The sequence below is a fragment of the Ursus arctos genome, unplaced genomic scaffold (assembly GCF_023065955.2).
Source record: "Ursus arctos isolate Adak ecotype North America unplaced genomic scaffold, UrsArc2.0 scaffold_12, whole genome shotgun sequence".
Classification (NCBI taxonomy): Eukaryota; Metazoa; Chordata; class Mammalia; order Carnivora; family Ursidae; genus Ursus; species Ursus arctos.
Genome location: NW_026622786.1, coordinates 70,916,358 through 70,938,995, shown reverse-complemented (window position 1 = coordinate 70,938,995; position 22,638 = coordinate 70,916,358). Strand labels below are relative to the sequence as shown.

Genomic DNA, 22,638 nt, shown 5'->3' with positions numbered 1-22,638 from the left:
AGCGGCGGGGCCTTGGCTCAGCGGGGGCCTCGAGCGGCGCGCCGCTCTGTCGCCTGCTCGGGGGCGCGCGGGCCGGCGCGAGGACAGGACCAGGGACCCGGAATGAGTTTCCGCGCAGTTCCGCTGGGCCGTGCCGGTCTGTGCCGGGCCCGGCCGGGCCAGGGCAGGCGCGGGGGGAGGGCGGCGCCTGAGTCGGCGGTGCCGGGAACAGGCGCTGGGGGCAGCCCGCGCCTCGCTGAGGTCCCCGCCCCGTCCCGGCCGGGCCGGCTCGCCTGTCAGTCACTGGGGCGGCGGCAGCGACGGTAGCGGGGCCGGAGCCGGGCGGTGAGAAGAGCGCGGGCCAGGCCGAGCGGAGGGGACCTACCACAGCCCCTCAACTCTACGGACTCTTCGCCCCAGACTCGCGAAGCTGCACCCCTGCGCCTCGTCGGACGCCTCCGTAACCCGCGAAGGGCTCTCTCCCTCGTCACCCCCCACCCCGTGACCTCCTCGTAGGACCCGAGAGCTCACTCAGACGAGGGTGTTGTGGGTACAGGCCATCGACCCGGTGACCTCTCACGGGCCAGGGGCTCGGTTTCCCCCACAGGCCTGCCTTCCCTATGACTCCTTCCTCATAGATTCTGAGGATAGAGCCGTAACCTACCACCGGGACCCCCACCTGCGAACTCTTCACTGACGGCTCCCTCCTCGGAGTCCCCCTCAGTTGGTCTCCTCCTAAGAGCACCCCTTTTGGCCTCTGGCAAGCCCCCCATCCCCGACCGAGGTGGGGAGGCCTCGGCAGCCATGCCCGCCCTGGGCCCCTTGTCACCCCACCGCTTCCTGGGCACCCAAGCCGGGGTCTAGCAGGGGGCCAGCAGCCAAGGGGCTGGGGCAGGAGACAGGTCAGGGTCCACCTCCCTGCTGGGGAGGGAGCAAAGATGGAGCGGCGGGAGGAGCAGCCGGGGACTGCAGGGGCTGGAGCAGCACCAGCCTTGGACTTCACTGTGGAGAACGTGGAGAAGGTACGAGGGCCCTGGGGTGGGCAGTCCGGTGACAGAGCACAAGTTCTGGGGACTGACACTAATGCCAGAGCCCAGGCTTTGGGCAGGGTGCCCGCTGGGATGGTGCCCCCAGAGCACCTGGCATTTGCTGTCTCTCTGGGCAGGCGTGGACAGCAGTGTAGTGGTGTCCTAATGGGCTATTTTTGGCTTTCCTTAGACATGGGTTCTCTGTGGATACTCTAGGGTCTTGGGATGGTCCCTCCAGGGTGCTGATGGCCTAGACCTACAGCCAGACTGGCTATTCTCCAGCTCCATGGGAACTGCATGAGCAGTGCAGTAAGAAACCTGGAACCCAGGAGACCTACAGCTCAGTCCCCAGAACCTGTACAGATGCTGAGCCATCCTGGACCTGTTTGGTGACCCAGGGGCTCAGAAAATAACCTGAAACTAAAACAGTCTGGGGTTTTGTCACTCTTTCTTGGAGAAGGGTCCTTCTTATATTGGATGGAGGCCAGACCAGTCCTGGGCAGGCAGGAAGGCCTGGCCCCCTTGTTTTGTGCTGGATTCAAGGGCTTCAGCCCTGCTGGCAGCCTCAGGGTCCTTTCCCTGCTCTCCTGCCCACACAGCTTCCTGCCATGGCCTTCCCAGGCTCTCCCACTGCCCAGGCCATCCTTTTAGAATTGCTTCTCTAGTTCTTTTCTGTGTTCTGCCCCAGAGGCCTAGGTTGCAGAAATACCTCCCCACTGGAATGAATGGGAAGATAGGGCTACCTTGCTGGAATGCAAGGAATGGTTGCAGATATTCATTTGTTACTCTTGAGCCCTTTTTGCCATACCAAATGCTAAGAATGCAACCCTTCTGCTTCTTTTCTTTGCCTGCCTCAGCATCCTTGAGGGGCCAAACAAGGGACAGTAGCTATAACTTGCTGTCGGAAGTACAGATTGGGCTAAGCCTACACGGATGGAGCCTGCTCAGGGGATCAGAGTCCTGACCTGACTGTTCCACCCCCTGGGGCTGGGCAGTGTTGGCATGGTGGCGCACTCTTCCATGTGCTGCCAGGGAGACAAACCACTGTTTTCTTACTGTGTGAAGTCCCTATGGAATTGGGACCCTGGGGGTTTGGCTAGTTGAGAGCTCCAGACGAGGCATTTGCCAGGGCTGCCGGCCAAGACTTCTTGACCAGATTTTTGGACCCTCACGTGTGCTGTCTGAGGGGTGTTCTCACCCTCCCCTCCAGTATGTGTCTGGCCTACGGCTGCCTGGCAAAGTCTTAGTCCTGTTCAGATTTCACTCTGGCTTTGGTGCCAGCATCTGGGGTGACCTAGGGATGATCCTGGGGGAGCCAAATAGAACTCTTGGAGTTGATGGGAGCAGCTGTGCCTGGGAGGGTCAAGGCCCCTCAGGCTGTTCCATGCTCTTCTCAGGCTTAGCTTCATCCCTGTGGAGCCATTCCTTCAACCTGGGCCTTGTCCTTTACCTCAAGTGCCTCCCTTTTGGGGAGCTCAGCCTCCTCTTTCTCTGCTTTCTTGTGAAGTTTCACTCTCTGAACCCATAATGTTTTGCTATAAGGAGAAGAGAATATGGGAGAGCATGGGCACAGTTCAGACTCTCAAGATATCAGTAGGACCCAGGGCCCAAGAAACACTATAGAGCCCTGGGCTCTTCCTGCTCAGCCCCTCAGAGAGAGCAGACTTGCAGGACCAAGTCATGCCCTCTGTTCTGGGCTCTGGCAGGATCCAGAGTGCTCAGCACCTGCTCAGTCCTGTGCTGTCCTGCAGGCGCTGCACCAGCTCTACTACGATCCCAACATTGAGAACAAGAACCTGGCTCAGAAGTGGCTGATGCAGGCCCAGGTCTCCCCACAGGCCTGGCACTTCAGCTGGCAGCTACTGCAGCCCGACAAGGTGCCTGAGATCCAGTACTTTGGGGCCAGTGCCCTGCACATCAAGATCTCTCGCTACTGGAGTGACATACCCACTGACCAGTATGAAAGTCTAAAGGCACAGCTCTTCACCCAGATCACCCACTTTGCTAGTGGCTCCAAGATTGTGCTGACTCGGCTGTGTGTGGCACTGGCCTCCCTGGCTCTCAGCATGATGCCTGACGCTTGGCCGTGTGCTGTGGCAGATATGGTACGACTCTTCCAGGCTGAGGACTCACCGGTGGATGGTCAGGGCCGCTGCCTGGCCCTACTCGAGCTGCTGACAGTGCTGCCAGAGGAGTTCCAGACAAGCCGTCTGCCTCAGTATCGCAAAGGCCTGGTGCGGGCCAGCCTGGCAGTGGAGTGCGGGGCTGTCTTCCCGTTGCTAGAGCAGCTGCTGCAGCAGCCCAGCTCACCCAGCTGTGTGCGTCAGAAGGTGCTCAAGTGCTTTTCCAGCTGGGTGCAGCTGGAGGTGCCATTGCAGGACTGTGAGGCGCTCATTCAGGCTGCCTTTGCTGCTCTGCAGGACTCGGAGCTCTTCGACAGCAGTGTGGAGGCCATCGTCAATGCCATTTCGCAGCCTGATGCCCAGAGGTGAGCTGATCCCCATTTCCCAGAGAGGGACAGCTTGCTTGGCCATCCATCCATCCATCCATCCATCCATCCATCCATCCAATAAACACTATTTGAGTGCCTACTGCATACGTGGTCCTATGCTGGAGATACACAGGAAGCAAACAAGACATGGTCCTTATGGTTCAGAGAGGGAGACAGACAACTAACCATCCAACGAATTATTCATTACAATATTTGACTCTTTCTTCTCTTTCTCTCCAATCAGTCGCCAAGTCCTGGCTGTTCTGCTCTTGACCATATTGCAAATCTATTTTTTCCATCTCCACTGCCACCACCCTAGTCCAAGCTGTCATCATCTCTCTCCCCAAATTACTGCAGAGCCTTTTTCACTAGTCCCCTGGTTTTTACTCTTGTACCTTTTATTGCACACCCAGCAGCCAGAGTGATATTTTGAAAATGAGGATCCAGTTTGTCCTTTCTGCTTGGAACCCTTCAGTGGCTTTTCAGAGTTCTTAGGATGAAGTTCAGAATCCTTAATGTGATTCACAGAGGTGCTGCACAGTATGGCTCTCTGCAGCCTCTTCTCTTGCCGTGCTTCTTTCTTCATTCTCACACAGTCTTCTCAGTTCCTTGACTGTCCCATGCTCCTTCTAGCCTCTGAACCACCAAATGTACTTGGCACATCATCTCTACCTCAGCTGAAACTTCATTTTCTTAGGAAAGCCGTCAATGATTTTTAAGACTAAGTTTGGTCTTCTCAATTATTTTATCTCAGAGCTCCTTGTGTTTTTCCTTCTTAGCCTGCAACACAGTTTCATTGTAAATTAACGTATGTCTCCCCATTGGTCTCTCAGCTCTGTGAGGACAGGCACTTTGTCGTTTTATTTTGTCACACTGTGTCTGGCAGCATTTGGTAGCATTCAGTATTTTTTGAACAGATGAAAAGTAGGAGTTGCCTGAGCGGTGAGAGATGGGAGTGGGGTGGGGGAGGTCAGGGGAGGAGTGAGTGTTCCAGGCTTCAGGAGCTAAAGCAGGGGCAAAGGCCTGTGGTGGGCAGCACCATAGTACCTACAAGGACCGGAAAGAAGGTGAGTGTAGTGAGCTGTTTGTGCAGCAGATGTTTCTTGAGCACCTGTTTGTGTCTTGGGCCCTGTGCTGAGCACCAGGTGCACAAAGATGAATGGGTTGACTTCAGCAAGCCAGGAGCTCACAGTCTCGTAGATACATGAAAGGGCAAGTATGATCAATGAGATGAATGCTACAATGGAGAAAGCGGGGGGGGGGGGGGGACTGAGAGCCCGGAGGAGGCATTTAACCCCATCCTAGGGTTGTGAAAGACTTCCTAGAGGAGGTGTGATTTAAAGAGCCTGAGCAAGGAAAAGGTGTTGAGAGAGTTTGGTGAGTGGTGGTGATTAAAACAGCAGGGTTTAGGGCGCCTGGGTGGCACAGCGGTTAAGCGTCTGCCTTCGGCTCAGGGCGTGATCCCGGCGTTATGGGATCGAGCCCCACATCAGGCTCCTCCGCTATGAGACTGCTTCTTCCTCTCCCACTCCCCCTGCTTGTGTTCCCTCTCTCGCTGGCTGTCTCTATCTCTGTCAAATAAATAAATAAATAAAATCTTTAAAAAAAAAAAAAAAAAAAGGGTTTAAGGGCCAGTTGTGGGAGGTCTGGGCCCAGATCATGCAAGACCTTATCAGCCAAACTTAAGATTTTGGTCTTCATCCTGAGGAGGATGTAAAGATATTAAAGGATTTCAAGCAGAGAAAATGGCATAATGAGATTTTTAGTATAAGTTGGATTGGACAGGGCAAGTCTGGAGACACTAACACCTCGGAGATAGGGCTTTTAGGGCACCTGAGTGTCTCAGTCGGTTAAGTATCTGACTCTTGATCTCAGCTCAGGTGTTGATCTCAGGGTTGTGAGTTCAAGGCCTGAGCTGGGCTCCACACTGGGCATGGAGTCTACTTAAAAAAAAAGAAAAAAGAACGAGAGATGGGGCTTTTGAAACCCTTAGCAGAGTTGGAGGGAAAAACACTGAAAGAGATAGCATCAGAGAGTGGTTAATGGTTCCAGCCTTGGCGTTAGTCATGTCTGAGTTTGAATCCCATATGGTCAGCTCACTAGATCTGAGCCCTTGGGTAAGTCATTTTTAAGCCTCAGTTTCCTCATCCGTAAAATGGGTGTGATCATATCAACCTCACAGAGTTGTAAAGGCTTAAATAGGATAATGTGCACAGGGCTCCTGGTACTCTATAAAGAATATTTTGGTATGAGGATCAAAGAAGAGAAGGTCTATGAAAGGTTTCGCGTGGTTCCTGTACACCCCACAAACGGTACTTGCTAGTATTTGGTATTGTTACTGGATTGGCAGTTAGTCTGTCTTTCCCGTGGTTTCCCAGGTTTTCCAACTCAAGGTGGGTACCAAGTCCCAGGTCTAGCCTTCCTCAGCAGCCTGAAGCTCAAGTGCCAGCTGGGTTTGGATAGTTGGTGGCTAAGGAGAATTGCCTGGGGCCACTGCATGGGTGATGTGGGGTGTCCTTGAATACACCCAGGTTTACTCGCCCAGCCAGTCTCGAGGGCTTTGGCAGGTAATTGATGCCTCTTCTCCTCTGAACGAATGAGCGAACAAGGAGCCAGTGAGGGAACCCAGAGCCTCCTGAGCGCCCATTGGCTGCAGCCCCCATGGTTGCTTAGCAACTCTCCCCATTTTCTCAGCTCTCCTCCCGGAGCTCTAATTGCAGGTCTGGGCTGAGCTCAGTGTGAGTGGCAGCCAGCAAGTCCCAGCAGCCCTGCCCCAGCAGCTTGAGCTGGCCAATGGAACTAGGCCTCACGAACCCAGTCTCAGCCATGGCCTTAAAGATATCCTCTCTATCTCCCTTCCCCAAACCTAGAAACCTCTGGAAGCCTCAGACCTGATCTTCTGTCTACTCACAGTTCTCAGGAATAAGTGCCCAGGTGATAGGAAATCTGAACAAGGGTTTCCCCTCTTGGTGGGCTGCACCCAGCCTGGTGTCAAAGTTTGGACCTTGCTCTGTTTAGTCTAGTTTCCTAGACTTTGGCTTGAGAGAGTCACCTGTAGTTTTGACTCTTGGGTCAGCCACTGTCTTCCCCAGGTGTCCTAACATTGGCTCTCCCCTTGGCTGAGCTTGTGCTTAAGTCCCCTCTTTCCCACTCTTCCAGAAGCTGCTACTGCTTGCTTGGCTCTCTCTCCCTTTCTTTTCTTTTTCCTGAAATATGTTTTTAATCCTAGAAAAGCTTTCCATTGGGGGCTGGGGAAGAGAGAAGGTGAATTAGACAGGCTCTTGGGGGCTCCCATCAGTTAGAATTTGAGATACAGACCAAGATTTGCATAGATCCTTTGGAGAAATTCAGGTTGGGCCCTGAAAGAGTAGTCCTACAGCAGTAGAGGCGGCTGCCCCAGCCTGGCATTTGTCTCTAAGTTGCTATATGACCTTGAGTAATACTCTGAGCCCTTGTAGACCATATTGTCCGTGATTGAGCCTATTATGCAACTCAAATATGACAAATCAAGAACTCAGTGAAGATTGAGTACCTGCTGTGTATATGAACTTTGGCAGGTGTGTGAGAGCCTTGGTAGGGATGCTTTGGGGATAGAGCACTACCTCCTGCCCCCATCTCAGCTGCTGGGGATCTTGCAGGCAGGGCTTTGGCCTTGCCCCTGCTCTTTGTGCCAGAGTCTGGTCTGAAGGTGCCCATTGTCTGGTGGTGCAGCCTGTGTCAGGGTCATGAGACTGAAGCTATCCCAGCTGTCTCCAGGCAGCACCCTCTACGGCTCTCTCTGGGTTGGGGGTATCCTGGCGTGGACACCTTGCCCCACCAGAATGGGGATTTGGAGAAAGTCAACATCCTGAGCTGGTTGCCTCTTGTTATTTTCATCCTACCCCTGAGGTTATAAGGCTACCTGCCTGCCTAGCAGCCTGCTTAGGGCAAATGCAGATAGAGCTCTTCTGTCCTATCAGTCCCCCTGCCTCTCCATAGATTGCTCTGCTGACACTATGATTGGCAGCAGAGGGGTCTCAAGCATCTGATCCCTCCACCCCTGCTGAGAGTATCACTTCCTCTGATTAGTCTGCTCTCCACAGAGCTGGCTGCTGGGGAGGGGTCCAGTGAGTGGAGCTAGTGTTCTCTGTCTCCTTTGTATACTGTGCTTCCCCTGCTCCCCCTTAAGGATCATTGTGCTCCAGGACTCTGACTTGGACCCTTTTCTCTCATTCAGTGCTTTCTTCCTGGGCAATGCTCATCTACTCCCATAGCTTCGATTATCAGTTGTTTGCCCATGACTGTCTCTTGCTCTAACTTCTCCCTTGGGCTTCAGGTTTTCATATCCAACTCTCTGGACACTTCTGTTTGCAGATCTCACCAGTCACCTCCGATTCAACATGCCTAACGCTGAACTTACCACCTTCTGGCCTCCCATTAAATTTATTACTATCCCCCTCCACCCACTCCTCCTGACCTCAGTAAATAGCTCCACCATCTACTTAGTTGTTCAGCCAGTAACCTGAGAGTTGTCCTTAACTCTTCCCCATTGTTTTATCCAGTCAGTCATCAAGTCCTGACCATTTTGCCTCTTAGCTGTCTCCGGGTTCATCATCTACTGCTGTCCATTCATACTGCCACCAGAATACATAGGAGCTTGGATTTGGTGGTAGGGAGTGGAGTGGACAGTGGTGATTGATGCTGTCGGTGCCTCCTGAAGTCTTTATCAGGGCACCTGGGCCTGTATTAACTCCTCTCCTCCCTTAACACTGTCTATAGTAGTTTCCTGGAAGGGCCATAATAAAGTACCACACACTGGGTAGTTGTAAACACAGAAATTTATTGTCTCACAGTTGTGGAGGCTAGAAGTCCAAAGTCAGGGTGTTGGCTTCCTCTAAAAACCTGCAGGAGAATCCTTCCTCACGTCCTCCTAGCTCCTGGTAGTTTGCTGGCAGTCTTTTTCCTTGGCTTGCGGTTGCATGACCCCAATTTTTGCCTTTGTCATCACATGTCATTCTCCCTGTAAGTCTGTCTTCGTGTGGTTGGTTGTCTTCTTGTAAGGATACCTGTTGTATTGTATTAGAGTTCCCCTCCTACTCTATGACCTCATCTGCAATGGCCCTGTTTCCAAATAAGATTACATTCTGAGGTATTAGAGGTCAAGACTTCAGCATATATTTTTGGGGGGATACAATTCAGCCCATAACAATCTGCCCTCTATCCCCCCAAAATTATGTCCTTCCCACATGCAAAATACATGCATCTCATTTCAACTTCCCCAGAAGTCTTAACCCATGGCAGCATCAACTGTAAGTCTAATTAGAGGATGTAATTCAACTCATTCAAAACTGACCTTCTCATACTTCTTCCCAGAGTTCTCCTGGAGGTAGGTCCCTGACCTAAGGTTTTTCTCAACATGGGCAGCATCAAAGGTACCATGTAGGCCCTGACCTCTTTTTTCCTTTGGGTTTAATGTGGGGAGGGGGCTTTGCTGGAAGACAGAGAATATGCCTTTCTCTCAAAGCTGGTGGGGGATGGGCAGACGCTCTGATGGGTTTCCTTAACCTCATGCCTCCAGGTATGTGAACACACTCCTGAAACTCATCCCGCTGGTGCTGGGACTGCAAGATCAACTGCGACAGGCAGTGCAGAATGGGGACATGGAGACCTCCCATGGCATCTGTCGCATTGCTGTGGCCCTGGGCGAGAACCACTCCCGGTGAGGAGTTGGGCAACTGGTGGTGTGGGGGAGGATAACAAGGCCCTCTAAGAGGTGGAGTTCTGAAGCCCTGTTGGGGGAGGTGGAATGACCTTACTATACGTCCTCCTTCTAAGGGCCTTGCTGGACCAAGTGGAGCACTGGCAGAGTTTCCTGGCCCTTGTCAACATGATTATGTTCTGTACTGGCATCCCTGGCCACTACCCTGTCAACGAGACCACCAGTTCCCTGACCCTCACCTTCTGGTACACGCTGCAGGTGTGTCTATGTGACCTCTAGCAGGATTGAGCTGTAATGATAGAAGGTAGATTATGGGCTTCTGGGCCTAGAGCCTAGGTAGCTGATTTCCTTCCCTGGCTCTCTCAGGATGACATTCTGTCCTTCGAGGCAGAGAAGCAGGCTGTGTACCAGCAGGTGTACCGGCCAGTCTACTTCCAGCTGGTGGATGTGCTTCTGCACAAGGCCCAGTTCCCTTCTGACGAGGAATACGGGTTCTGGTCCTCAGATGAGAAGGAGCAGTTCCGGATTTACAGGTGATGGTAGCAGGCCAGTCCTACCTCTAAATAGAGTCCTGAACTAATGAAGGCAATAAGGGGAGGAGCCCAAGGCCAGGCTTCCTAAATCCTGGGGCTCCTTTCTCTATTCTCTAGGCACTTTTGCAGGGTTGTAAAGGAGCTGGGGTGGGCTCCTGGGCTTGGGGGCAGGATCTGGGCAGTGTATAAGGTCTTCATCTGCTTCTTAGGGTGGACATCTCAGATACGCTCATGTATGTGTATGAGATGCTGGGGGCCGAGCTGCTCAGCAACCTCTATGACAAGCTGGGCCGTTTGCTCACCAGCTCAGAGGAGCCCTACTCCTGGCAGGTACCTCCCAAGCCTGATTTCCTCAGCCCTCCCAGAACTGTCATACCCTCCTCCTCAGCCAAGCCAGTGGCACCCTCTTTCCTCAGCACACAGAGGCCCTGCTCTATGGCTTCCAATCCATCGCAGAGACCATCGACGTCAATTACTCTGATGTGGTGCCTGGGCTCATTGGCCTCATCCCACGGATCAGCATCAGCAACGTGCAGCTGGCGGATACTGTCATGTTCACCATTGGTGAGATCTGGCACACACCCATGAGCACATTTCCAGAGCCACAGGCACCCATCCCCAGCCACAGTCAGCCTGCTGGTTCCTGTCCAAAATGGGAGAGACACATGCCCACACACACAATCAGCATTGCAGCCAACTGACTGTCCTGGCACATCTAGGGGTCCTTCCTACAGTGTTCTGAGCTGCAATTCAGTGAGGCTAGTTTGCTGTCAATGAAAGAGCAGTGCTAAGCCTCTTCTGAGTAACTCCTTCCTGCTTCTCAGCTATAAGGCTCCTGTTTGAGCATGTGCACGCATATTTCCCTATTCAGTACTAGGGCTGTAACTTGATCCTGTCAGAAGCTCTGCCTACCTCACAGGGACATGGTACAAAGCCAGCCTGACCTGCCTCAAATACCCTCCCCTCTTTCTTCTTCCCCCAGGAGCTCTGTCTGAATGGCTGGCTGACCACCCTGTCATGATCAACAGTGTTCTGCCCCTCGTACTGCATGCCCTAGGCAATCCTGAGCTCTCTGTCTCTTCTGTGTCCACCCTCAAGAAGATCTGCCGAGAATGCAAGTATGACCTGCCACCTTATGCTGCTAACATCGTGGCTGTCTCCCAGGTATGCGGGGGCCTGGGTGGGGCTGTGTCTCAGGGCACATTGCACTCCACTGATACCATATTCCTTCTGTTTATCTCCAGGATGTGTTGATGAAACAGATCCACAAGGTGAGCCCAGAAGTTTCTAGGGGTCCTCGGGGGTATTGTAGAAATCTGCAGAAATCCTCTCCTGCCTTTTCCTACCCCTTGTCTTTTATTCTCTGTTCTTGGAACCTTCCCCAAGCGGTTCATTCTTTCTACCCATGACCAAATGTGTCCAGGATTGACTCTCCGTGTTCTGCCCCACAGACGAGCCAGTGCATGTGGCTGATGCAGGCGCTGGGCTTCCTGCTGTCAGCCCTGCAGGTGGAGGAGATCCTTAAGAACCTACACTCACTTATCTCGCCCTATATCCAGCAGCTGGAGAAGCTGGCAGAGGAGATAGTGAGTGAGCTGGTGTGCGTGCGTGTGTGTGTGTGCGCGCGCGCGCACGCATGCATGTGTTTGTGTGTGTGGCCAGAGGGCAGGGGTGAGCTTCCGTTTGTGTGGGCTGTGCTGCTGGGGGGTGGGGTTGGAGTTGGCAGTCAGGGCTGGAGTCAGGGGCCAAGCTGGGGCTGGGAGTTCCAGAGCTTGGTTTGATTCTCCCATAGCCTAATCCTTCCAACAAGCTGGCCATTGTCCACATCTTGGGGCTTCTCTCCAACCTCTTCACCACGCTGGATGTCAGTCATCATGAGGATGATCATGAAGGCCCTGAGCTCCGGAAGCTGCCAGTGCCGCAGGGACCGAACCCCGTGGGTGATGTTGCCATTGTCCCATACACACACACACCCTGGGGGAATGTCATTGTTTCTCCCCAACTTTATGGGTAATATTGTCATTGTTCCCTTGGCCCCGTGGGGCATGATGCATTTGGTCCTCTGACCCTGTGAATGACCTTATCATTGCCCTTCATTCTACAGGGAGTGATGTCATTGTCTCATCCAACCCTGTGGGTGATGTTGTCTTTGTCCCCAGCCCAACCAGGGTGATGTCATTGTGGTTCCTTCACCCCATGGGGGACATTAGTATTATCCTGCGACCTCCTAAGTGATGTAATTATGGACCCTTGTTTAACCCCCAACTTCTACTTCACTATTCACTGTCCCCTGTGGGCACTGGGGATACTTACATGCCCTACATGTAATAGTTCTTGCCTTTGAGTTGCTCCCAGTCTAGAGGAAATACATGTAAACAGATTGTTGCAAAGCAGTGCGATAAGTACTATGGTAAGCTCAGGCACAGGGGGGTTGGGTGACCACTTACAAGCTGTTTGATCTGGGGCCGGCCTCAGCTTCCCATTCAAAACTATGAATGTCAGACTATCTGACTTGCTCATCACATAGAACTGTGCTGGATAGCATATGTGGTCTTGGGTGAATGTACTTTGCATACTGTAAAGTTCTATATAAATGTGAGAGACTGCTTGGACCATTGTTTCCAGGGTTTCTCCTGGAGAAAAGGAAGCCACAGTATCCTGGCTCCTGTCCTCAACTCCTCACCTTAGTTTCAGGTGCCCTTTTGGCTCTAGACCAAACTTGGGCCAGCATCCTCCAACAGAGCCCCTTTTCCTTCCATGGTAGTCATTGTCTTGCCTTCCCTCACCTCCCAGGACCTCAGTCTGCTCTCTGCTCCTCCATAAGCTGCCATCTATGTGCATGCCTTGGGGCTCTCCACCCGAGCCCAGTTTGGGAGACAGAGCAGCTCTACTTCTTCAGGGGCTAACCCATAGGCTTTTGGCACTAAAAGGATTTTTCTGAGCAGAAATGGATAGGGAGTGATTTTTTTTAAAGGTTACAAAGTTTTGGTAATTTTCTGAAGCCCTCATAATATCCCTGCTTTGCACTTTGAGGCTTCCTCTAAAATGATCCTTAGAATTCAGGATATCCTCTTTCATTCATGGGGGAGTCAGCAAACCACTCCTTCCCCCAGAGTCCCATCCATTGAGTCCTCAATGTCTAGTCTGGGATAATAGGATCGAGCTTCCGGCCTGCTTTGCATTACCATGTCCATCTTGGGTGGGTGAGAGTGGTGATGGGAGCACCTCACTTCTTCCTGTGTCTTCAGGTGGTTGTGGTGTTGCAGCAGGTCTTCCAGCTTATCCAGAAGGTGCTGAGCAAATGGCTGAATGATGCCCAGGTGGTGGAGGTGAGCCTCAGTCCTTGCTCTCTGCCCCCATGGTGACTTTGCTTAGATATGGACCAGAGGAAGGTGTTGCTGCCCCATCTTGGCTTGCAATAGTCTGGAGGAAATAAAGGAGGTGAATCTTGCCCCACAGGTACAAGGAATCTTTTGGGGAGATGTTCAGAACTTCCCAATGTCACAAAAAGTGGTTGAGCAAAGAACTATAATGTTGGGGCTGAGTGACAGTCAGGGGTCCACTTTGTAATCAGAGACCTGCCTTTGGTCCCTTTTCAATTCAGGATGTTCTTGCTATTGCTGCTCTCTGAGAGGAAATGGTGGAGATGTAAGTAGCAAGACTTGAGTTGCAAAGTTCCATCCTGTGCCCCTCTGAGAAGGGCCTATTTGCCTCCTGCCTTTCGGGGTGAGGGTCAGACTTGTTTACCTTCCTTGACTTGCAGGGCCAGGCCAGGCTTATAGGTAAGGGTCCCCCTCTTAGGCCTCCTCTGTGCAGGGCCTCAGTTCTGTTCCAGGTGATTGTGACCTGCTAACCAGGGCCTCTTTGCTTTCTGCCTTTTTTCCTTTTTTTTTTCTTTTTTTTTAAGAATTGAAATATATTTGATGTTTAACATTGTATAAATTTAAGGTATACAGCATGTGGATTTGATATATTTCTATATTATAATGTGATTGCCATTGTATGATAATTAGCACCCCTATCACACCACATAATTATAATTTCTTTTTAGTGGTTGGAGTAATTAAGATCTAGTCTCTTGGCAAGTTTGATGATCATAATACTATTGTCTATTTCATGGGCCCCTTTGCTTCCTCCCCAAGGCGGTGTGCGCTATCTTTGAGAAGTCCGTTAAGACCCTGCTGGATGACTTTGCCCCCATGGTGCCACAGCTGTGTGAGATGCTGGGTCGGATGTACAGCACCATCCCCCAGGCTTCTGCTCTTGACCTCACTCGACAGGTGGGCCTTCTGATTGAGGCAGTTGTGTTCTAGATTTCATCTGACCCAGGGATGGAGTGGGTGGGTAGAGTGGGGTGAATGGCTGCCCTGGCAGGGGTCCTGACCTGCATTCCAGGGATGCTGGCCAGTTGTTGGTGAGATAGGGCCTCAGCTGACCAGCATTCCCTGCTTTGTTGTAGCTGGTCCACATCTTTGCTCATGAACCTGCCCACTTTCCCCCAATTGAGGCCCTCTTCCTGCTCGTCACCTCCGTTACACTCACCCTCTTCCAGCAAGGTAGGTCCTGACCAGGGTCTCTGCTGCTGCCGCCACTGCCACTGCCTCTGCTTCCCCGACTGGGGAGCCAAAGCTGCCCACTCTGTTCTCCTCTGTCCCCTGAGTTGCACATGGGACTTGATGGGAAACTTGCGAGATCAAGCACAGCACAATTGTCACCCTACAAATAGCTGACACTTTAGGTTGAAGTGGATAAGAGAGTGAATGATGTCTTCTACTGGCCTGCTGGGCTCAGGGCCAGTCTTGATGTGGGGGAAGGTGGGACCGGAGCTCTGAGGGACTTGGGGCACTAGGCTGGCTCCTTTTCTTTGGGATATAATGAAAAGGGGAAGGAGCATGGGCTTTGGAGTCAGATAGACCTAGATTCTAAGCTCATCACCACCAACTAGTTGTATGACCTTGGGCAAGTCACTTACCTTTGTGGAGCCTTCGTTTCCATGTCTGTGAAATGGAGATTTCATGTACTTGATTGGATTGTTATAGATATGAAAGTAGTGTCTTTTGGTCCCCTGGCTTGGGGTTTTTTGCACTTCAAGTACTCAGGGAGTGCTGGTTCCTTTCCCTGCATTCTAGGCCGAAACCCTTTGGCTGTGGCTCCAGCACTCTATTCTCTGTGGCCCTCTGCCTGAGAGAGCTGGGAGCAGGGGGCTCCAGGCCTCCCCCACTGTCTAACCCAGGCTTCTAACTCGGAAAAGAAACGGTGCTGTTCTGCCAGCCTCATGAGTCTTGCCTGGATTTGTGGTCGCAGGTTGGGGCTCACCAGGGTTTTCAGCTGGAGCCAGAGCGCTGTCTGCTTATGTCCTCAGTGTGTGGTCCCATGATGCTGGCTTCTGCTCCAGTGGGCCATGGGTAGGTGCAGAGTGGGCAGAAACTTGAGCCAGAAACCGGGTGTGGCCATCCTTAACTCCACCTCTCCCACTCCTCATATCTAGCCGGGGGCAAGTCTGGGTGGTCCTGGCTCCTGATTATCCTGCAGTTTGCTTACCTCTCCCCTCGCTCCATGACCACACCTCAGTATAGGGTGTCCGGATCCCTCAGCAGTCCTCTAACTTCTTTCCCTGACATCTGCCCTTTTCCCCAGGCCATTCCTGCACCCTGCAGTTGTAATGTTCTTTAGAAAACACACATCTAAGTATTTACCCTCCCTGGCTGGAAACCCTTTCGTTGTTCTCCATTGCCTCAGGTTCTCACCCCACTCCCACCCACACGATGCGGCTCCTGCGTACTCTTCAGGGTCTGCTCGTGCCAGTGGCCCGAGACACCAGCAGTGCAGCCACACTGACTTCTCCCTTCCTGTGTCCCATCTGATCCTTTGACTGGAATGCCCTGTGCCCTTTACTGGGTGAGCTCTCACTCCTCCATGCCTTACCCGTGCATCAGTCCTCAGAAGCTTCTCTGGGGCAGAACTGGGTGTTTCTGCCTTTGTGCTGGAACTGCGTCATGAACACACCTGCTGATACAGCACCAGTCCTACTCAGTAATCAGCTTTTGTGTGTTTGTCTCTCTCCCTAGACTAAGCCCCTCAAGGGCAGGGTTGAGTCTCTTCTCTCTGCCTCCTCAGTGCCCAGAACAAGGCCAGGTATCAGACGCTGTTGAAGAGAGGAGGGTGGGTCTCCCGGCCCTCGGAACCTTTCTTCCTCACTGTCTGGGGCCCACCGCTAGCAGGGTGGCTGCTGAATGTGGAACATGCTGTCCGCAGGGGGACCCAGGCATGGGGCACATTGGGCCTCACTTTCCAGGACTTGAGTAACTTGGGGCTTCAGATGTGAAGGAGATGGGCTTTCTCAGTGGGTCCTTATAGCCTGGAGGGGGAAGCAGGGAAGAGATCACTACCTACTTTACAGTTGGGGAAACTGGGCATTCGTGGCTTGCACAAGATCACACAGCTCCTTAGTGGTGTGTCAGGCAGACGTTTGTGCAGCGCCTCCACCCCACAGTGGAACAGCCCAAGCAGGAGCTCCAGACACACGCCTGTGCTGGCCACAGGTGTCAACAGCACTGAGGCAGGGTAGCGTCCAACAGCAGTCATATTTGTGGGCCTTGTCGGTTGTCTTGCAGACAGGATGGCCGCCTTACCTGTTATGCTATCCCAGCCTTGCCATTCCTTTCTCAGCCTCTGCCCTCCCACTGTACCATGGGGTGACATGTTGACTGGTTTCCCTCTTTCTTTGTGTGTCCAGACAGTGGGAGCTGGTCTTCAGCCCTGAGCCTGGCTCTCTGCTGAGTCGGTGTCCATGTGGAGGGACTTTGCTGGGTGGGGCTCTCATTTTTGGCCTCATGATACAGTTTCATCCCCCAGACCCTGCCGGTGGCTTGCCCAGCCATCCCCACAGCATACTGGGCTCTGCCCTAGTCAAGGAGGAGTCCTCTGGTTTAAGTGGACCCAAGAGATTCCTTTCCTTGGCCAGAACCAGAGCCCTAAGGCCACAGAAGTGAGAGGGCACCTGCTCAGGCCCTGACGCCCTCACCTTTCTGGGGCCTTCGGCCAGGTGTCTGCGGGAGTTACCAAGGACTGACCTCCCACCAGCCCTGCCCTCCTCTTTGATGGCTAGTGTTGGGGAGGTATGTGGTAGGAAGCAGTGTAGGGCCACCCCAGCCAGCCAGAGGCTACAGCAAGAGTGTGGGGGTTGTTTGTTCAGCTCTGTGGAGTCCAACATTGCTCCAGCACCAAAGGATCACTTGGGGGACTGGCCTGAGGAGGAGTGGGGAGTAGGTGGAAGGCCCCTTGGGAGGGAGCTGGGGCAGGCCCGTCCTTCACTTTGCCGTCTCTTTCTGTTGGGCTTCTCCCAGTTCATGGTTTTTGTATGTTTTGTTTCTTTATCTTGCTTCCTGCTGCTCATGTGCCCCCACGCTGTCTCCCTGCAGGCTCTCAGTCCCACATAACTATATGAGGTTGAGTTGCTGTTTGTATAATTTTTTCTTAAGTTCCATCTTTATTATATTTTAGGGCCCAGGGATCATCCTGATATTGTTGATTCATTTATGCAACTCCTGGCACAGGTGTGTTTTAGTTTTATTCATTCACGTTCTGTTCTCTCTCTTTCTCTTTCTCTTATGTTGAAATTCAATTTAAGCCTATTTTTAGCTTTCTGTTGACAAATTTTTTTTCTGTTCAGTTGAATAGAGTTTCTTCATCTGTTTCCGTGGAAGTTGACAACCCAACATCCTCCTTTAGTGCCCCTTTGCCTCAACTAGCTCATTCTTCCACCAAGACCAGGGAGAGGCGATCCTGAAGGGCAGGAGCTGGGCTGGCCTGGGTGGAGGAGGGGGAGTAACTGTGCCCAGCAGCTCCTATGCAGCTGGGGTGCCCGAGTAGTTCAGGGGTAAGATTGGAGTTAAAGGGCCTGGGGTTCATTGTCCCCGTGCTCCTGCCGGGAACTGCCTGCCTCAGTGCCCCCAGCCTGCTCTGGAGAGGTGGCTGGGAGGAGCTGCGAAGGGAGGGGCTAAAGATGAATGTGCTGGGGTGGAGCCCTGAGTTGGGCTCTCAATGGGTTTGCTGCTGCTGCTGGGAGGCGGGGTGCTGGCTCCATTGTGAGACTGCGTTGGGATGTGTTTGTGTTTGGTGTGTGTTTAAGTGTGTTTGACCTTATTTGTGTGTTTTGAGTTTAGTTTGGTCTGGAAACAGAAATCCTGTAGCTGTTCTAAGTAGTATGTGTGTTGTGTTGGGATAAATGTGTAAGTTGACGTGTGGGCGTGTGCACTGATTGTATGTTGATGTCATTAGGCATTGATGGGTTTCGGACAGTGATGTGTGTTGGAGGTGTGCGTGGGGGCTATTGGAGTGTGTATTTTGACGGAGGAGCATATACCGTGGTGTCAGTATGTCTGTATTAAGGGATGTAGGTTGTGGAAGATACATGCGTTGAGCTGTGGGGACATGGGGTTAGTGTGGGGACGATGGGGAGGTTCCTGTGGGTTGGGGTAACTGATGTGTTTCTTTGCTTAATCATTCCACAAATATTTACTGAGTGCATAATACGCGTTTGGTACTCTGCTAGATGCTGAGGGTGTAATGGTAAGCAAAAGCAGGCACAGTTCTTCCTCTCCTAGAACTTAAACCTAGTAGAAGGGGTGGGGTGCAGGAGGAGCGGGGAATAGGGAGTGTGTTCTGGGCTTGAATGGACATGTGTGTGGGTATCTGTGAGGGTGCATCTCTGGGGGTGAGGGCACTGCATGTGTGTTTGTGGATGGGTGTGTCGGGAGAGTACACGTGCTAGAGGAACGGGTAGCTTGAAGGTGTCGGCATGTGGACATGGCTGGGGGATGTGAATATGTAGCAGGGTGTGTTGCAAATGTGGGAAAGTATGTATAAGGGATGTGTAGAGGTGTGTTTGAGGGTAAGTAGGGTGTTCCCAGAGGGTGCGTGTGGAGGTGTTTGCACATGAGTGAACCTGGGAGCGTGGAAGGTATGTGAGGGGCTGGGGGGTTAGGGGTCTACATGGTATGCATTGGGGGGCTGCTGGGGAGCAGCAGTGTTTGATGACTGCTGGAGCTGTGCAGAGCATCTCCTGTGACCTGAGGATGTGCCATTCGTTTCCTGGTACCACTTGGGGTGGGCTCTCTGCCCCCTGTACTCTTTCCATTCCCCCCACGTGGCAGCACTGACTCCTGGGCTGGGTGTGGCTGAGAAGGGCTTGGATCCTGGTTGAATGGTGGGGCCATGGCTCCAAGGCTCCTACCCTACTTTTCCTCTTTCTAAGCTGGAGGGTGTCTGAGGAATGCAGGTGGGATGTGGGAGGGGGGGCTTTTGGACTGAGCTCCACATCCAGCTGCCCTCTCTTCTTCCTGCTGTCCTGTTAACAAATCCAGGGGGCTTTGACTGCCTCTGAATCAAAGCAGTCACTGCTGGCTACCTGGAGCCTGCAGGAGATCTGGCCTTGATGGAGGGCAGAATAAAAGTGTTTGCTCAGGGAGTGACTTGGGACCCAAGCTTTCTGGATTGTGACACCCCCCAACCTCTCACACACCTGTGCATTCATGTACACATACATGTACATAGCATCCCCTGGCTGCTCCCCTCCTGACCGACTGAACTATGGGGTGGTTTGGGTGCCCCAGAGATGGCTGGGTGGCTGATTTTGGCAGCCTGTAACCTCTGGTGTGTGAAGTTGGGGTCTGGGGTGGCAGGTGAGTGGGGGGCTAGGGAGGTTGGTCCTTGGAGCTGGTTGGGGCTGGGCTTACCAGCTCCACCTCCTGCAGGCTCTGAAGCGGAAGCCAGATTTGTTCCTGTGTGAACGATTGGATGTCAAGGCTGTGTTCCAGTGTGGTAAGTGGGGCCAGGCGGACAGGAGGGCCTGGGGGCCCCCTTGGGAGGATCCTTAGGCCCCATCTGATCTGCCTCTGCCTCTGCCTCTCCCACAGCTGTGCTGGCCCTCAAGTTCCCCGAGGCACCTACTGTCAAGGCCTCCTGTGGCTTCTTTGTGAGTCCCGTGCTGAGTCCTGACCCCCCACCACCCCTATATCCAGCCCTGCCCTGCTCAGGACTCCAGAGGGTAGGGGTGTGGTGTGCCAGTCTTGTCCCCAGAGAGAGTGGGGAAAGAGCTGAGGCTGACAGGCCTCTCCATCCTCTGTAGACAGAGCTGCTGCCTCGGTGTGGGGAAGTAGAACCTGTGGGGAAAGTGGTTCAAGAGGATGGCCGTATGCTGCTCGTAGCAGTGCTGGAGGTGAGATGGAGCCAGTGTTTGAGGGCGGTGGGGTGGCCCTCACTGCCAGGCAGCTGCCCTTCTGGGAAGCTTGAGCCTTTGGTGCCCTAAACTCTCTGACTCTGTTTCTTCATCAGTTAAATGGCTGACAGTTGTTAGGGCTGCTGTGAGAATCAGCAGGCTCTCAGAAAGCAGCACTCACTTGCCATGTGCGGTTTGGCTGAGGAACTGTCCGGGAGTGGGTGGGGTGTGGCTAGGCACCCTTGCTGCCAATGGGACAAGGCCCTGGTGTGCTGAGAACCCATCTCCCTCAGGCCATCGGGGGCCAGGCCTCCCGCAGCCTCATGGACTGCTTTGCCGACATCCTGTTTGCTCTGAACAAACACTGCTTCCGCCTCCTGAGCATGTGGATCAAGGAGGCACTGCAGCCGCCTGGTTTTCCCTCTGCCCGCCTCAGCCCTGAACAGAAGGACACCTTCAGCCAGCAGATCCTTCGGTGAGCAGAGCTGGCGCAGCCTGGGCGTGGGTCCAGAGGAGGGGGTGGTGGCGGTGGATGGTACTAACCTGATCTCCCTTCCCTTCTTCAGTGAGCGAGTGAACAAGAGGCGGGTGAAGGAGATGGTGAAGGAGTTCACACTGCTGTGCCGGGGGCTACATGGCACAGATTATACAGCTGACTACTGAGGGGCACCCCCGTCCCACCCACAGCTCCTCCTCACCCCCCCCATCCCCAAAGAGTAAACCTGGATCTTCACTGCATTGCTGTCTCGGCTTCCTTTCCTCTGCCGCCACCACCGAACTGGGCGAAGGCCTGGGGGAAGGGTGAGAGGCCTCAGTAGGGAGTTGTGGGGCCAGCTTCTAGTTCCTAGAGTGGAAGGGGTTCACTGTAGCCAAGCCTCCTAGGCTGGAGCCGTTCATAATACTGCCATTGCCCTAGGGTTGGAGTGGGACTGCAGTCGTATCAGCAACCTCCCCCCACCACTGCCACCCATTAAATTAGTTCCGGCATTCATGCATGCATACATTTATTAAATCGACAATGCTGAGTACTAGCCCCCTAGTTCTACCTTGATTTGTTCTCTCTGAACAAAGGCTGATCTAGTCCATAGCCACTGTGTTAAGCTGGGAGAATGGGGCCAGTGAGGGAAGGCTGCATGGAGGAACTTTCATTTCTTTCTTTCTTTCTTTCTTTCTTTTTTTTTTTTTAATTTTATTTATTTGTCAGAGAGAGAGAGAGAGAGTGCGCACACAAGCGGGGGAATGGCAGGCAGAGGGAGGGGCAGGCTCCCACTGAGCAAAGAGCCTGACACAGGACTCGATCCCAGGACCCTGGGATCATGACCTGAGCCAAAGGCAGACTCTTAAGTGATTGAGCCACCCAGGTGTCCAAGAACTCTCATTTCTGGTGGAAATGGAAGGTTTCCTAGGTAGAAGACTTGGGACCTTTGGCTGGAAGTGAGGTGGGGCAGGGTCCAGCTAGGAGTGAAGAAATGGTTTTAAAGTGCCAGGATAGGTTTCTTTTGTGGCATTATGGAGGCCAAACTTGCACATGGTTGAGGAAAGGTATAGAAAGTGGGGCTGAGCATGTGTGGGAGGAAGCATGGCAGCCCCCAGAGGAAGAGGAATGCAGGACTTAGAGCCGTCTTCATACCCAGAGCTCCCTACCTCTGTGGTACCTGACCAGCTCTTGATGGTCAGGCCCAGTCAGGACCAGGGACAGCTCCTGGATGGCTGTTGCTTTCCTCTCTTAGCAGGGTTCCCTCCCTTTCTGTCTCCTCAGCCATAGCTCTACCGCTGCTGCCTCTTAGACACCCCAGCCTTCTCCTCAGTAAGATCTGAAGAGCAGGGCTCGGATCTCCCCATTTCCATTCCTGAACCTTGTGTCTCCTTGGAGGTGATAGGAGAACTGGTTACTCCCACGTTTGTCTCACTCCTTCCCCTGTTCTTCTGCCATCTTTGCACAAGAATGGAGGCACTTCTCTGTTCATTCTCTTTCCGTGCCAGCCAGCATCAGTCCCCATTGCATACACCATCCCAAGGCCCTTCTCCAGTCCCATTCTCACTTACTCTTGATTTCTCACTTCTCCTGAAGTATGTGGAGATGTTTCTTTTAGTCCTTTTCTCCTGCTACATGGTAACCAAATGTCTTCTTCCCCCATCCTCCATGATCAAATGTAGCATATATAAGCTAGGACAATGAGGGAGCTAAAGCCTAGTTTCTGAAGTCAAATCTGGGTTTGATATTGATTGTGCCACTGACTTACTTGCTGTGTCTTACTAGGACCTCAGTGTCCTCATCTGTAAAATGGGACAATTCTTTTTTTCTTAAGATTTTATTTTTTTAAATAATCTCAACACCCACCGTGGGGCTCAAACTCACAACCCTGAGATCGAGAGTCCCTCCCTTTGCCAAATGAACAAGCCAGGTGCTCTTGGGACAAGTCTTACTCCAAAGACTGTTAACTCTAAGAATGTAATACCTGGTGAACAATAAGTGCTCAGTATTTACCTGATTGATAGACTGCTGTGAGGATAACCGCGAATGCTTTCAGTATGTATGATATGCAAGGGACTACTTTGTAAAGTTTTATATCTAAATTAATTTGATCCAGCAATCCTATTAGGGATGCTCTTGTTACAACCCCCACCTTGCGGATGAAGAAACAGCCACAGAGACGTCGAGTAAGTAGTAATGGCAGAGCACGATATCC

General features: G+C 52.7%; 1 protein-coding gene across 2 annotated transcripts; it reads left to right on the top strand.

Annotated features, from left to right (window-relative positions):
* Positions 1 to 231: 231 nt before the first annotated feature.
* IPO13 (importin 13) lies at positions 232 to 20,686 on the top strand. Of its 2 annotated transcripts, XM_026498285.4 has the most exons (20): positions 233 to 1,001; positions 2,759 to 3,495; positions 9,056 to 9,196; positions 9,313 to 9,454; positions 9,563 to 9,729; positions 9,939 to 10,059; positions 10,146 to 10,293; positions 10,712 to 10,893; positions 10,974 to 11,000; positions 11,181 to 11,315; positions 11,522 to 11,665; positions 12,978 to 13,058; positions 13,872 to 14,009; positions 14,189 to 14,285; positions 17,233 to 17,285; positions 19,485 to 19,551; positions 19,647 to 19,705; positions 19,859 to 19,948; positions 20,242 to 20,423; positions 20,515 to 20,686. In XM_026498285.4, exons 1-20 carry the CDS (start codon positions 918 to 920, stop codon positions 20,609 to 20,611), a joined length of 2,892 nt encoding a protein of 963 aa, XP_026354070.2. In that variant the 5' UTR covers positions 233 to 917; the 3' UTR covers positions 20,612 to 20,686. The 2 variants fall into 2 exon arrangements, with proteins under 2 accessions (XP_026354071.2, XP_026354070.2); XM_026498286.4 differs by lacking the exon at positions 11,522 to 11,665 and having other exon boundaries at positions 232 to 1,001.
* Positions 20,687 to 22,638: the final 1,952 nt, after the last annotated feature.